The sequence below is a fragment of the Calypte anna genome, chromosome 3 (assembly GCF_003957555.1).
Source record: "Calypte anna isolate BGI_N300 chromosome 3, bCalAnn1_v1.p, whole genome shotgun sequence".
NCBI classification, from domain to species: Eukaryota; Metazoa; Chordata; class Aves; order Apodiformes; family Trochilidae; genus Calypte; species Calypte anna.
In genome coordinates, this window is record NC_044246.1 from 58620143 (window position 1) to 58633653 (window position 13511).

The following is a 13511-nucleotide window of genomic DNA, read 5'->3' on the forward strand; positions in this document are numbered from 1 at the left end:
TCTAAGAAATGGTAAATATGGTGTGCAGTTTCACAACTTTGAAGCCAGATCATCTGTAGGACAAGCCATCTCCTTCTATCTCCTACACCTTTGGCCATGTATTCCTAGCATTTCTTTTTTATCAGCTCTGGAGATCTTTTGATGCAGCGTAAGTCAGATCAGTGAACTGATCCGACTGAAAATCAGCCGGCAAATACAAATGATTAATTTTCATTTTAATCCACTATCTGATCTAACTCATCTGATAGCTCTCCAAACAGTAGAGAAGAAATGAGGGAGAGCCTGGGAAAATAAGGGTGGAGAGGACAGCAGCTGGACTGCTGCTTTGACCGCAGCCCACAGTTACATTGGCTTAAGTCTTATCAATAAACCACAGGGTCAGATACCCAGCACTGATAATTTTACACGTCAGCATTATCTGTTCATTCCCTGCATGAGAAAAGAGGGGGTGGAGGTCACAGAGCAACACAATTCACTTTGATTGACAACTAGTTGTTCTTAACTTTCAACTTGCTTTTTTGATCTTTTTGGATAATGCTGTTGTACTGTCACTCAGGTATGTGATCAGGGATTTGGTTTTAGTTCAGACCTTTCTTTAGGGCTTCATATGCAGGTTAGTTTTACATCTTGCAGAGCTCTTCTTTGTGACATCTCAGAGATACCATCTTTATTATTCATGTAGCTAATGTTCTTATTTGGGCTAATATGGTCTTGCCCTGTGATCATTAAATCATCCTTTTCTCTTGCCTGGCAAATAGAATTGTAGCTCAGCTATGTTTATTCAGAATAGTGTCAAAATTATTTTGCTGTCATATTAACTTCATTGCCCTTTTCTCAGCATACCTCCATTGTTTCTGCAGTAACACTTTTTAAAAATTACTGTTTTTTGTCTTTGTGATCTTTTCTGGCCTTTGGCTATTCTTCTTGCCTTGAATTTTGCATTATTATATTACAACTGTGTTAGTCTTCATTTTGCCTGTCTTTTTCCAAGCTGTGGATTGTATTTGACAAGCTGGCTTATGCTTCTTGAAATCCTTTTTGCAGATTTTCTTCTTTGATGCCTACAAGTTGTTTGACATAACTTATTCATTAGTAGGTCATTATTACTATGCTGACTAGCAGTGTTTCACTGAAAAATTATTAGGATACCTAGGTAGCACAATAATATTACTTATGTTAAAGTTGATAACTAAAATTTGTTGATTCTGCTGCTGGTTTTCTAGCTAAGCAGACATTAGTCTGAAGAGCTAGAGAGAGCTACTGGACAAACAGAGCACTAATGGAGTGTAACCAAGCTCAGGAAGCATAATGAAAGCTTTTATTGGCAGAGCTTAGAGTAGTAGTGCCAATTTCCCCATTTTTTTTTTTTTTTTTTTTTGGAAAGAAAATTTACATTGAGAAAATGCAAATCTAAATCCATTCTCTAGATGTATTTTAGTTTTCTATTGAAAGGCAAAGGTGTACACTTGCATATATAATTTCAGAGGTATTATGAAAGCCAGGGAAAAGGAAAGGTAAATACTGCATTATGCAAAAGGGAAGCGCTTGCCTATCTATTTGGGATACGAGGTGTATTGATTTTTCTAAGGAGTAGAGAAGAGGACTGACATATAAAATGTTAGATTGTCTATTCCGAAAGTATCTGCTAAATTTTCAAACTATTCTTTATCTTTAGCTTGGCTACAAAGAAATACATAGGTGCCACAAATTACAGAGAAAAGATTCACAGCACCTTAACACCATGTGGTACGTTCCTGTTTTCTGGAAGTGAAGATGGAAAGGCTTATGTTTGGAATCCAGAAACAGGTAACTATGTTCTGATCTTAAGTCAGGTTATCAAGACTGAGGGGGAAATGGTTTTGTAAGCTGTACTGATGCACTTCTGATATGGAATGAAACTTCAGTAAGATACTGTTAAACCCTGAAGCCTTTTAAATAGGTATTGTTAAGCTGTAATATTTAATTCTCTTGAAGAAAGTAATAGGCAGAGTTACCGTTTGTAATATTCAGCAGAAAATGCTGTCCTTTCAGTTCAGCTTTTTGTGTACTGCAATTTTTCACACGTGGATGAGGGTCTTAAAACGGAATGCACAAAAATATTTCAAGTCAAATCAGTCTTTGTTTTAAATTTTTGGATTTGGGAGTTAGCCTTTTGTTGAAAACAGCTTCGTCTGTTTCCCAAGAGTGATCGGAGACTGATTATTTTTGGCCTTTGGTATATAAGGTTTCTGTTTGAATTATTCCCCAATCCAGGTAGTTGAAAAAAAGCTACCAAAAAGTCTTTCTGGAAAAGTGTTAAGCTAATGTAAGATAAAGAGTTTGTCATCTCCATTGTACAGTGAGGTAAAAATAACAGTGAAAGGTAGTAGAATATGCTTTTTTTCTTTTGAAGACGAAATGCTCTGTCTCCAGTTAAAATCTAAATAATTTTTAAAGTGGAAGAAGTAAATATTTTAGAACTGGAAGCTGAAAGTTCTTTTTTCAATTTCTTGCTACATTTCCAACTATATTAGCTTGCATCTATGCCACTGCATATTTTGTCTGAAAACTTCAACAAAAAAAAAGTAAAAAAAGAGAGAAATTTTGTTAGTGTGTTTTCATTGGGCTTTGTTTCTGTTTATGTAGGGTACTTGCATTCATAATGCAATCAGCTGGCGAGCAAATTTTATGTATTTTTTTTAATAATTTATTATCAACTTTCATTGCTAGTGTCAGTATTATATAACTGAAATCCCCAACTAAGTTAGATAGCTATCTGCAAACTGCAAGCATGAACAAATACTGTGGAACGCCACCTTTCCAGAACTTGGGTATCAAAAGAGAACTCTGCTAACCTGATGCATCCTTTGGGGTTTCCTGCAGCTGTTACAAAAGCACTTTTCTAACTTGTCAAATAACTTCAAAGCATGCACTTATTAATGTCATATGTCAAATAGTACTTTTCAATAAGGAAATGGACTAAAGAATACTTATTTACAATGGTAGTCACTGCACTGTTTTAATACACGCTCTAACCATTTGTTATTTTTGTAGTATCAACAATGTTTCCATGGTATTAATAAATGTATTTCACTCCTGTAGGAGATCAAGTGGCCATATATTCTGAACTTTCCTTTACATGTCCACTTCGTGATGTTGCCTTTCATCCACATGAACACATGGTGTCATTTTGTGCCTTTGGTCAAAATCAACCAATACTTGTGTACATCTATGATTATAAAGGTACAGTATAAATTTTATTGATACAGACCTGTAAATATTTTAGAAGTGATTTGCTAGTATTTGTACTTATTTTGAAGGAAAAAGAAAACAGTAATTTAATTATAATATGCATATTTATCCTGTGGGATATCATAACCCCACCAGACATGAACCAGAGCAACCTGTTCTAGGCAACCCTGCTTGAGAAGGGGCTTTGGCCTTGCCAGTTACTGAGGGTTCCTTGCCACCTCAAGTTGAAATATGGTGTTACATGTAATCCTGAGTGATTCTTATAGCCCCTTAATGTATATGGGAAGTGTCATAGAAACATTTAAAGCCCTTTTTACTGCTGAGGTGGATTATGGAGCCAGAAAATAGTATCTCTCTGAAAATTAATAAATAGCTAATGCAAAACTCATTATTTTGTATTGTGTATATTACACACTAATATTAAGGAGCTGTATAGGAATGTGTTTTTATATATATATATATATATATATATATATATATGAGAACATCTATGTGGGACAGTACACATGGTTTTCTTAAACAGATGGTACACCTGTGGTGTGACTCGATGAGATACATGTTTATTTCCTATGTTGAAGATAATACTAGCTTTTAATTTTTAAGATACAAAATAAAATTTGGACTCTCCTTTGCAGACATTTCTTGTATTTTATTAGCTTTACCAGTATCATTTTTTTAAATTAAGGATGTAATTTCAGATGTCACATTGCATCTAGAAAGTAGATAATATTAATATGAATTATGCAATAGATTTTGCATATCTGTCAGGTTTTGATTTGGTTTATATTTGTAGAGAACATAGATTTGTAAAGTTAATCCTGTCTTTATACATTTGCATTTTAAATAACATGAACTAACAAGATTACTCATCTCAAATTTCAGTTTAGGTTATTTGTCTATTGAACTGGTTAGCTTGTACAGGAAAATAAAGTTGAATGGCTTTACAGTCAATATTCAGTGCTAAATGTCAGCACAGTAAGATATCTCAATTCTAGAGAGCAGTGGAAAATACTCTGGGTGAAAGATTTAATTTTTTTTTTTTTTTTACTCTTCAGCAGACAGGGAGTCTTTCAAAAGCTAATAGGGTAGTTATATATATATATTAATTATTATAATATATATATTAATAGGGTAGTTATATATATATTATATGTGTGTGTATTTAGAGATCATGCAGATATTACACTAGTAGTTATTTGTATCATCTGACTGCTTAACTAAATCACAGATAACCATAAATTTTTGCATAGGTTGTGGTCTTTTGTACATTGTATGTTACTAACATTTTTATTCCTTTTTTTGGTTAAAAGCACACACTTTGCTTTCAGATGATAGTCGTACCGCCTTAGTGTTGAAAGAGTTAATCATATAGTAATACTAATTTTAGTCACTGTCAGAGTTTTTAAGTAAGCATTTTACATACCCCAATACTTTTATGTGTATCCTGTGCAAAACTTACATGAAGAATTATAACCTTCATTGGCTTGAGGCCACAGCACGAAAACTTGAAGTTAACCAATTTGGTTAAGTGACAGTGAGCACAACTTTCATCAAAAGTATTATATTCTGTAGCAGGATACCTCCTAATAGTACCTCCTGTGTCTGTATGTATGTCTAGCAACCTCTGAAATTTTACTCAAGTATAACAAGTTTGCTTGAACGAGCCTAGAATAAATATAAAATGTACCTAGTAAAACAGATGAATTCAGTGGCAGATATATAACTTACTTGTGTTTGAAAACTCTGCTTTCTCTTCCCCCCTTGTATTTTTGTATGAAGTTCACTATTGTGTATAAGCAATAAAAAAATATCACTTGTGTGTGATAGGAACTGGACACAAGATAATGGGGCGGAGAGGTGGCGAGGGGACAAGTTAGGGGGAAATGGGGTAGTCTGGGCAAAATTTCATGTGATTTTTAGGTTTTCCCTTTAGCACCATTAGTACATGTATTGGTGGTGTTTGACTCAAGACATAGCTGTGAAAATGACAGTGATGATTCAATTATTTCTTTCACAGCAAAGTAAGGCTTCATCTGATACATTAATATTGGTTACTTCTACAGCTGCACAACAGGAAGCTGAACTCGTAAAAGATCTCAGTTCATCGTTTAAAACAGCTTCGCTAAGAGGGCCACAGTTCTTAAGCAGTTTTTCTGAAATTCCTGTACAAAAAAATTCAGTGATGGCTCCGGCAGATCAATTTGTCAGTGTTGCAAGGGAATCAATGAGAATGCAAAAGGTGAAACAGAAACTTAATTCTGTAATGGTAAGTCAAATTTAATTATTTCCAGAAATATGTAGTCAACTCCGCCAGAATTCAAATTCTGGGACTGGTATTTGTAACAAAACATACTTAGATCTTAGTAGCTGTTATTGAGGAATGTGTTCAGCTCTTACTAATATTAATGTGTGTGTAAGTAGCTCTTTAGAAGCAATTAATTGCATAAAACTGTGTTATTTATGTTTTTAAACTACTGCTGACAAGGGGTGTTTTCTGCCAATGTCCATTTATGTGATTTACTCCATAGATCATTATGGCTGAGCTTTAGAAAATAATATTTTTTTCTGTTTTTCCTCACCTCTAGAATTGTGTTTTGCATAAATGGCAAGTGTTTGGTAGCAGGGAGGAGGGATTGGGGGTGTGGCTGCAGAGCTGGTTTCTATGGGAGGAGATCATGGACTGCACTGCTCTGTGCTGAGCACAGCTGTTTCCAGCCATCTCCAGAAAGGGAAGTTTGAACCCACTGAGCACACAACTGGCACTGGAACCAAACAGAATAGCACATGGCACTCTGGAAGTATTTAAGAATGGTCGATAGCTGCTAGGGACAGGAGACACCAGAGCTGAGGAGGAAACTTTGAGGAAAACATGTCAGGAAGCAGAAGTGGAGATACAGGAGATGTGAGGAGGCACTGAAGAAGATACAAAAGGAGGCACAAAGGTGATGTAGGAGTCACAAAACAGTGCACAAATGGAGATGCAGGGGAATATAAAAGAGTAGCTGTGAAAGGAAAGACAGGAGCAGACATGTGAGGACGCACAAAAGAAAGCACAGGAGGATGTGCACCTCTGAAGGGACCCCATGGAGGTATCCATACTGGACAGGTACAGTCCCTGAGGGGATTTTGGCTGGTGAAGGACCAGGAGAAAGGAGTAAGAAACAATGAAAGGCAAAAAGAGGAAGCTACTCTGAACTAACCCTTTTTCCCTTGCACCACCTGTCACCCTACTGAAGGGCCTGTGTATAGCATAATGTCAAAACCAAGGAGACTGAAGGACAAGAGAGAGGAGTGTGAAGGGAAGTTGAGACTGACAAAGAGGAAGACAAATGTTTTTTTGTGGGGGTTTGTTGGTTTTTGGTTTTTTTTTTTTATTATTTTTTTGTCTCTCAATATGTGAATCAGTAATTTAAGCTTTCGTAAATGAGAATAAATTTAATTAAGTAAAATTCACGAACTTTAAAAATTTTGCCTGTGACAAGAATGCAGAAAATTCCTGTAGAGTGCTGTGTAGTTATAATTACCGTTCACAGTGAAATTAAGTGCATTTGGATTTGTACTTACTTTTTTTAATTTTTAAGTACTTTTGAGTGCATAAAGAATTTTTTTTTTTTTTTGCTTTGTCTGCATGAATAAGTAGTGGAAGCAGGTGAGTAGATGAAAGCAGTTGTTGCTGAGGATGCTGTAGCTACTCTCTGTGCTTTAGGAGTTTTGCTTTGGAATGGATCTAGTCTGGTTCCCCAGCCTGGACATCCCCATTAGGCCTGTGCTGTAAAACTACCCTGAAAAATATTGCACACTCCATTGGTTTCTAGAAGGAGTTCAGAGTGGACCCATATATGTAATACCACACTCTACCTTGCATGGATAATTTTAACATGTTGCAGTTACATGTGGCATCACGTGAAGCAACCCTCGCTTATGTTTTCTGATTATTTTGTTCCTGCACATCTGCAAGTGAACTCTGGTGACTTCAAATTGTTTATCAGTCTGAGAGAAGAGAACGGAGCCATGTAATTGTGTGTCTGGAAGACATTCCAGAAGAAATTGTTTTTAGTCTTTTGCATGTCTTGTCATATGAGGAAGAGAACAGCGGTACTGAATTTCCGGGAGTCTTCATAATTGTAATTATTTTTTAATATATATATATATGTATATATAAAATAATTATATAGTCCCCAATTAACCAGGGATTCTGGACCATGGTAGACAAATCTGATTTAACGGAACCATGGAACCACATACCTAGGTGAAATAGGTATTGCCTACAGCTGTGTTTGAGAGAATGATTTTCAGCTACTGGAGTTTAGTATGACCAGTTTGGGGTGAGTAAGTCCACTCTGAGCAGTCATAATCAAGGTTTTGGAGAGCATCCACCAAACCCTCTACCTGTGGACCATATGGGAGATGTCAGAAACATCATCTGAGTCCTCTCACTGTGTGGGTTTCCAAACAGTGCAAGATGGAAGTTGAGAGTCCACATCTAGTCTGTTTTCTGTCAGAGAGCAGATTATAAAAAACTGGGAGTGCTTTCTTGCAGGGCTTTGTGAACCACTGAGAGCAGTAGGAGAAGAATTCTTTTCCTTGAAAGAATTCTTGATAATCATCTTTTCAGTGATCCAGCATGAGCCTCAGAGGACAGTGGTACTTCCTTTCCAAGCAGGGATAGGATAATTTCTTGCATATAGGTGTAGGATTGCCTGTGTTCATTATCAGAGATTCTGGACAGTCCTGGAATATAATATATCGACACTAAAACTTAAAATTTCTACTAATTTGTAATTAAGAATTACAGTTTTGGATGTTTGTGCGTTTATATGTGCGCAGCTCCCTTTTGCATTAAAAAAATAACACGTATTCAAGTACAGACTGTGCTGGAAGGATTGTTAGAATAAAAGCTTTGGTAAGGCATCTGTCAAAGTAAGTGTCATGAAAGTTGCCACTCAGCTGGATGTGTGAATGTGCTAATACATCTGGGTACTGAGAAATAAAACCAAAAAGGAGTAGAAGGGTGGAAGGCTGCCCTGTGAAAGGATTGGAATATGTAAATCCAAATGACAGTACAGCTGTTATCTTGTAATGTATTTATCAGGAAAAATAAAAGGGAACTGGAAACTATGTAGGCTTTTTTGTGGTATTTTGGTCATGTTTGCATGCCAGTGTCTTGTCACAGACATGTACTGGGGTAAGCATGTTGGCAGCATACCCTGTAGATAGTAAACCTGACCTGAGGTCACACCAGGGGTTGTATTGATGAGACAAAGGTGCTGCTGAAACCTCCAAATTGTAGATCTGCCAACACAGGATTCTCTTCACAGCAGTAATTAATGGATATGAAATCAACTTGCAGACCTCCAAACTTAGCCCTTACAACTATATAGCTATATGATTTGAAAATGTAATGTGAATACATAGAAATTTGGTTCAATCTAGATAGAAATAGAAAATATTCTGATCCTGTATGAGCCTTTTTTGGCTTGTGATCAGTGCCTTCTTTCCAGGTCTATTTAGAAGCAATGTTTTTTTCTTTGTTCTTTGCTACCTAAACAGGAACTGTAACAGAGGAAGTTTCTTTTCTTTTCCTCTGTAGCGTTACCATTCTTTTTATCCCACAAAATGTGTAATTAGATCCAAAAGTTGAATATCAGGCTAAAGCTTTACTAATTCACAAAAGCCAGGATGCTTTATTACAAAAAATAAATACGAACTTCTTTATGAAACCAGAATGTGGAATTGGCTTCTTTACCACATAGAGAAATTACAGTATAGTGAATCTTGGCAGCAATGATTACTGATCTCTGCCTCCAGGAACTAATGTTAATGTGTATTTCTATTCACAGAATTTTTTAATAGGAAAACACTTAGCACATCTCTAGTCGTTGAAGGAACTTGTAAGTGCTTTTCATTCATTGTTGCTATTTATTTATTTGAAATTTCACTTCTATCTAGCATCAAAATATCTGTTTGTTACTTTATGCAGGACATATAACAAATTTGTGATGTGCAGGTATGAGGAGAAGGGCTTCTTTTAACAGTCTGGTAGCCTAGACCTGAAACTAAGATGTTAGAAATTCTATGCTATAATTTGAAGGAGAAAAGCCTAACACTAAGGATAGCATTCATATATACTCTGTAATACTAATTCTGGAAGAAATTATGTGTTGGTTGTCTTGTCTCTTAATATGTGGATACCTCTAAGTTAATTAAAAGTATGTTTTGCTTTTCCAGTCTTTGCTTTGCAATGTATTTCTGAAAAATGTTTTTAAAAGGTTACCAAAATTCTGATACTCAAAGTTTTAAGTGCAGTATTAGACAGGTAGATTGTGAAAGTGTTCTTTCCCATGTACAGAAATACTTAAAACTGTATGAATTTCTTTTGTTCTTTGAGTGTATTTATTACTGTGCGAGAATCCATTGAGGGAGTAGGTACTGTGAGAAAATCTGCCAACTTATACCTCCAATAGCAACAAATGTGCTAAGATTTATCACTAAGCTGTATGAATACAAAGTATGGTCTTAGACAGTGTGTTTTTATAATATATGTCAAATATTGTACTGTGTAATCCTTCCAGATGGTCTCATTTTACAGTTTAGTTGAGATGCAAAATGTGTCTGTGAAAATAGAAGCAAATTTAAAGCCACTGCTTTTCAGAAAAAAAATGTGCAGCCTTTCTAGTGAACACATAAACATGAAGGAAATAAACAAAAGGAAGGCTAGGGAAAATCTTCACTCCTTATTGGATGAGGGGGAGGAGACATTGTCACAAAAGACAGAGAAAAGGCTGAAGTACTTAACACCTTCTTTACCTCAGTCTTTAACAAAAATACTGGTTATCCTCGGGGCAACTGAGCTTCTGAGACTGTAGACAGGGATGGGGACTGGAATACCCTTGCTATAATCCAGGAGGAAGTAGTTAGTGACTTTCTGTGCCACTTAGATCCTAACAAGTCTGTGGGGACTGGGTGGGATTCATTCTAGGGTGCTGAGGGAGCTGGCAGAAGAACTGGCTAAGCCATTCTCCATCATTTATCATTGGTCCTGGGTACCAGGGAGGTCCCAGATGACTGGAGGTTGGCCAGTGTGACACCCATCCATAAAAAGGGATGGAAAGGGGATCTGGAGAGCTCCAGGCCTGTCAGCCTAACCTCAGTGCCTGGCAGGGTTATGGAGCAGATCATCCTGAGTGCCGTCAGGCAGCATATACAAGACAACCAGGGGATCAGGCCCAAAACGGGTTTAAGGAAGGAAGGTCCTGCCTGACCAGTCTGATCTCTTTCCATGACTAGCTGACCCACATAGTGGATGAGGAAATGGCTGTGGATATGGTCTACCTGAACTTCAGCAAATCCTTTGGCACAGTCTCTCACAGCATCCTCCTGAAGAAGCTGTCAGCCCATGGCTTGGAGAGGTGCATCCTTCACTGGGTTAAAAACTAGCTGGATGACCAGGCCCAGAGAGTGGTGGTGAATGGTTCTGAATCCCATTGGCATCCAGTTGCCGGTAGGATCCCCCAGTGATCAGTACTGGGTCCAGTCCTACTCAGTATCTTTATTAATGACCTGGATGAGGGTATCAAGTCTACCCATAGTAAATTCCCAAATGACACGAAACTCGAGGAGAGTGTCAGTCTGCTGGGCAGTAGGAAGATGCTACAGCAGGACCTAGACTGGCTGGGTCAATGGGCCAAGGACAATGGTATGAGGTTCAGTAGGTGCCAGGTCCTACACTTTGGCCCCATGCAGTGCTAAAGGATAGGGAAAGGTGGCTGGAAAGTGGCATGGCAGAAAGGGACCTGGGAGTACTGGTTGACAATCAATTGATCGTGTGACTGCAGTGTGTCCAGGTGGCCCAGAAGGCCAATGGTCTTCTCGCTTGCATTGGGAACAGCATGGCCAGGAGGTCTGGGGATGTAATTATCCCCTGTGCTTGGCGCTGGTGAGACAACACCTTGTGTACTGGGCCCCTCACTTCAAGAAAGATACTGAGGTGCTGGAGTGGGTCCAGAGGACATTAATGAGCTTGATGAAGGGATTAGAGGGAAAGTCTTATGAGAGGCTGAGGGAGCTGGGGTTGTTTAGCCTGGGGAGGAGGAGATTCATGGGGGCGCCTTATCACTCTTCACAACTTCCTGACGTTGTTGGGGGTCAGGCTCTTCTCCTAGGCAACTACTGACACGACCAGGAGGGCATGGCCTGAAGCTGTGGCAGGGAAGGTTTAGGTTGGATATTAGGAAACACTTCCTCATGGAAAGGGTGATCAGACATTGGAATGAACTTGTCCAGAGAAGTGGTGGATTCACCATCCCTTGAGGTATTTGAGACTGGATGTGGCATTTAGTGCTATAGTCTAGCCAGTGTGCTGGTGTTAGATCATAGGCTGGACTTGATGATATCAGGTCTTTTCCAGCCTCTTGTGATTCTGTGATGGCCTGCAACAAAGACTTAGAGGCAGAGCTGGATACCAAAGTGGTGTGGGGTTTTTTTTGTGCTACCATCATCAATACTGTAAGAATCTGTCTTCCAGGTCATCTTGGATTGGTAGAGGCTGAAATACCATGTGTGGCTTCAGGGTTTTAGTGCAGATTGAAGAGATCTGTTCTGTAGTAACTTCAATTTCTGTCTGAAGATAAAAAAATGGAGAACCTTAATATATTAAGTATTGAGGACTCTTGTTAAAGCATTGACAGTTCTGTTAACTGTAGTTTTGGCCAACTACAAGGCAATACCATAATGTCTCTGCATGCTGAAATAGCTTTATCACTTTATCATGCCTGCAATACAGATTTTTTGTCTATACACTGTCAGATGAGGTACTGATATTCTGTAATCTTACCTATCATATATATATAACAAACTTTCAGTATTTTTAAAGCATTCTTTACAGTAAGTTCATAGAATTGTCTTATTTTTTTCTGAAGAAAAAACCATTTTTTTGGTACTGTTTATACTTTTAAAAAAATTTTTTATACTGTGCATACCACTGGGGGGGGGGGGAAGCAAAATTCTCTTTCTTATAAAAAGCCCTGTATCTGAATGTCTTTTTAGGAAAGCATTAAGTAAGATCCATCCAAACTGAGTATAAGGAGGGTACCTGAGTTTCTACTTCGGAAATGCATGATCAGTCCATATATTCAACACTGTTGAATACTTACAGTTTTTAGAAAAGCTGCAGAATTTGTGTTTTATTTTTATTTCAAATTCAATCATGAACTTTTAAATTGTTTTGATTCGTGGTTTAATAATGTTTTTTAACTGTCATTAGGCCTCTAGGGCACTCTTTTTAAAGCTTCAAAAAGGAAGGATAAAACTAAATAAGTGGTAATACAGAGCTGGCCAACTTGACTTAATTTGCAAGTATATATGGAGGTTTCATTTTTATTGCTTGCAAAGATAATAAAATTGCATTCTTAGGGGTAAAAAAGAAATTGTTAGTTCATCAAGCTGTTTTTTGTGTCATGCAATTCACTTTTAACATGAAAACTAGTTCCACTGAATGTGTGTCTGCATAATTTGCATGGGACGCCTTAATACAAAAAAGTAAATGCAAACCAACTTTGTTTAAATTTGGGAAAAATTATATAGGTATCTGTTTTAAGTACAAAAACTACAGGAATATTAAAACTCTTAGTTTTACACAATTCATGATAGTAGTAAATTGTGTCTTTGATAAAGATGCGGTTTGGGCATGAAGCAAGCAGAGTCTGTTGTGAAAAATAAGTAGATTGATAGTTGGCTTTCTTAGCCAACTTTGCTCGTTGTTGTAAAGATATTTAGCAATGCCTTCCCACAGCATGTATTTCAAAAAAGTTATTGCTTCACTCTTTTCTGTAGGTAGTCCTAAGTCTGTCTGTTGTAGGAAAATTAATTATTCTTCATAGGACAGTGTACTTTACATGGGAACAGTTCTGCTGAATCAGTAGTCCACATTTATTAGATGAGTGGTTCCTTCTGACTTCAGAGCTAGTTGCAGGATGACCAAAAACTCTAGTTTTGCAAGTGTTTTGGATATGTAGTTTTTTATAGCTCAGCTGTGCTGAGCTGCCATTAAGGGGAGAAAATAATAAATCCTGTAAAGCTGGAAAAAAAAAATTAAAATTTAAACCTTCCTAATATCTGTTTTCTATAAAAAGGCTTTTAATTTTGTTTGTAAGGACGTGAAGAGGAAGAAAGAAATCGTAAGATAAAACTTCTTTTGGAATTTCTTAAAACTTCAGGAGTCTATACATACATATACATAGAAGACACCCACTCTTCTATGTACATGTCAATTTCATTTGATT

At 37.2% G+C, this 13511-nt stretch overlaps 1 protein-coding gene across 1 annotated transcript in view; it reads left to right on the forward strand.

Moving 5' to 3' along the window:
- AHI1 (Abelson helper integration site 1) overlaps positions 1-13511 on the forward strand; it is an 89207-nt gene that overhangs the window by 29013 nt on the left and 46683 nt on the right. The window contains exons 16-18 of the mRNA XM_030447614.1: positions 1676-1806; positions 3082-3222; positions 5295-5497. Of these exons, the coding sequence (XP_030303474.1) occupies positions 1676-1806; positions 3082-3222; positions 5295-5497 (475 nt within the window). The remainder of the gene's footprint in view (positions 1-1675; positions 1807-3081; positions 3223-5294; positions 5498-13511) is intronic.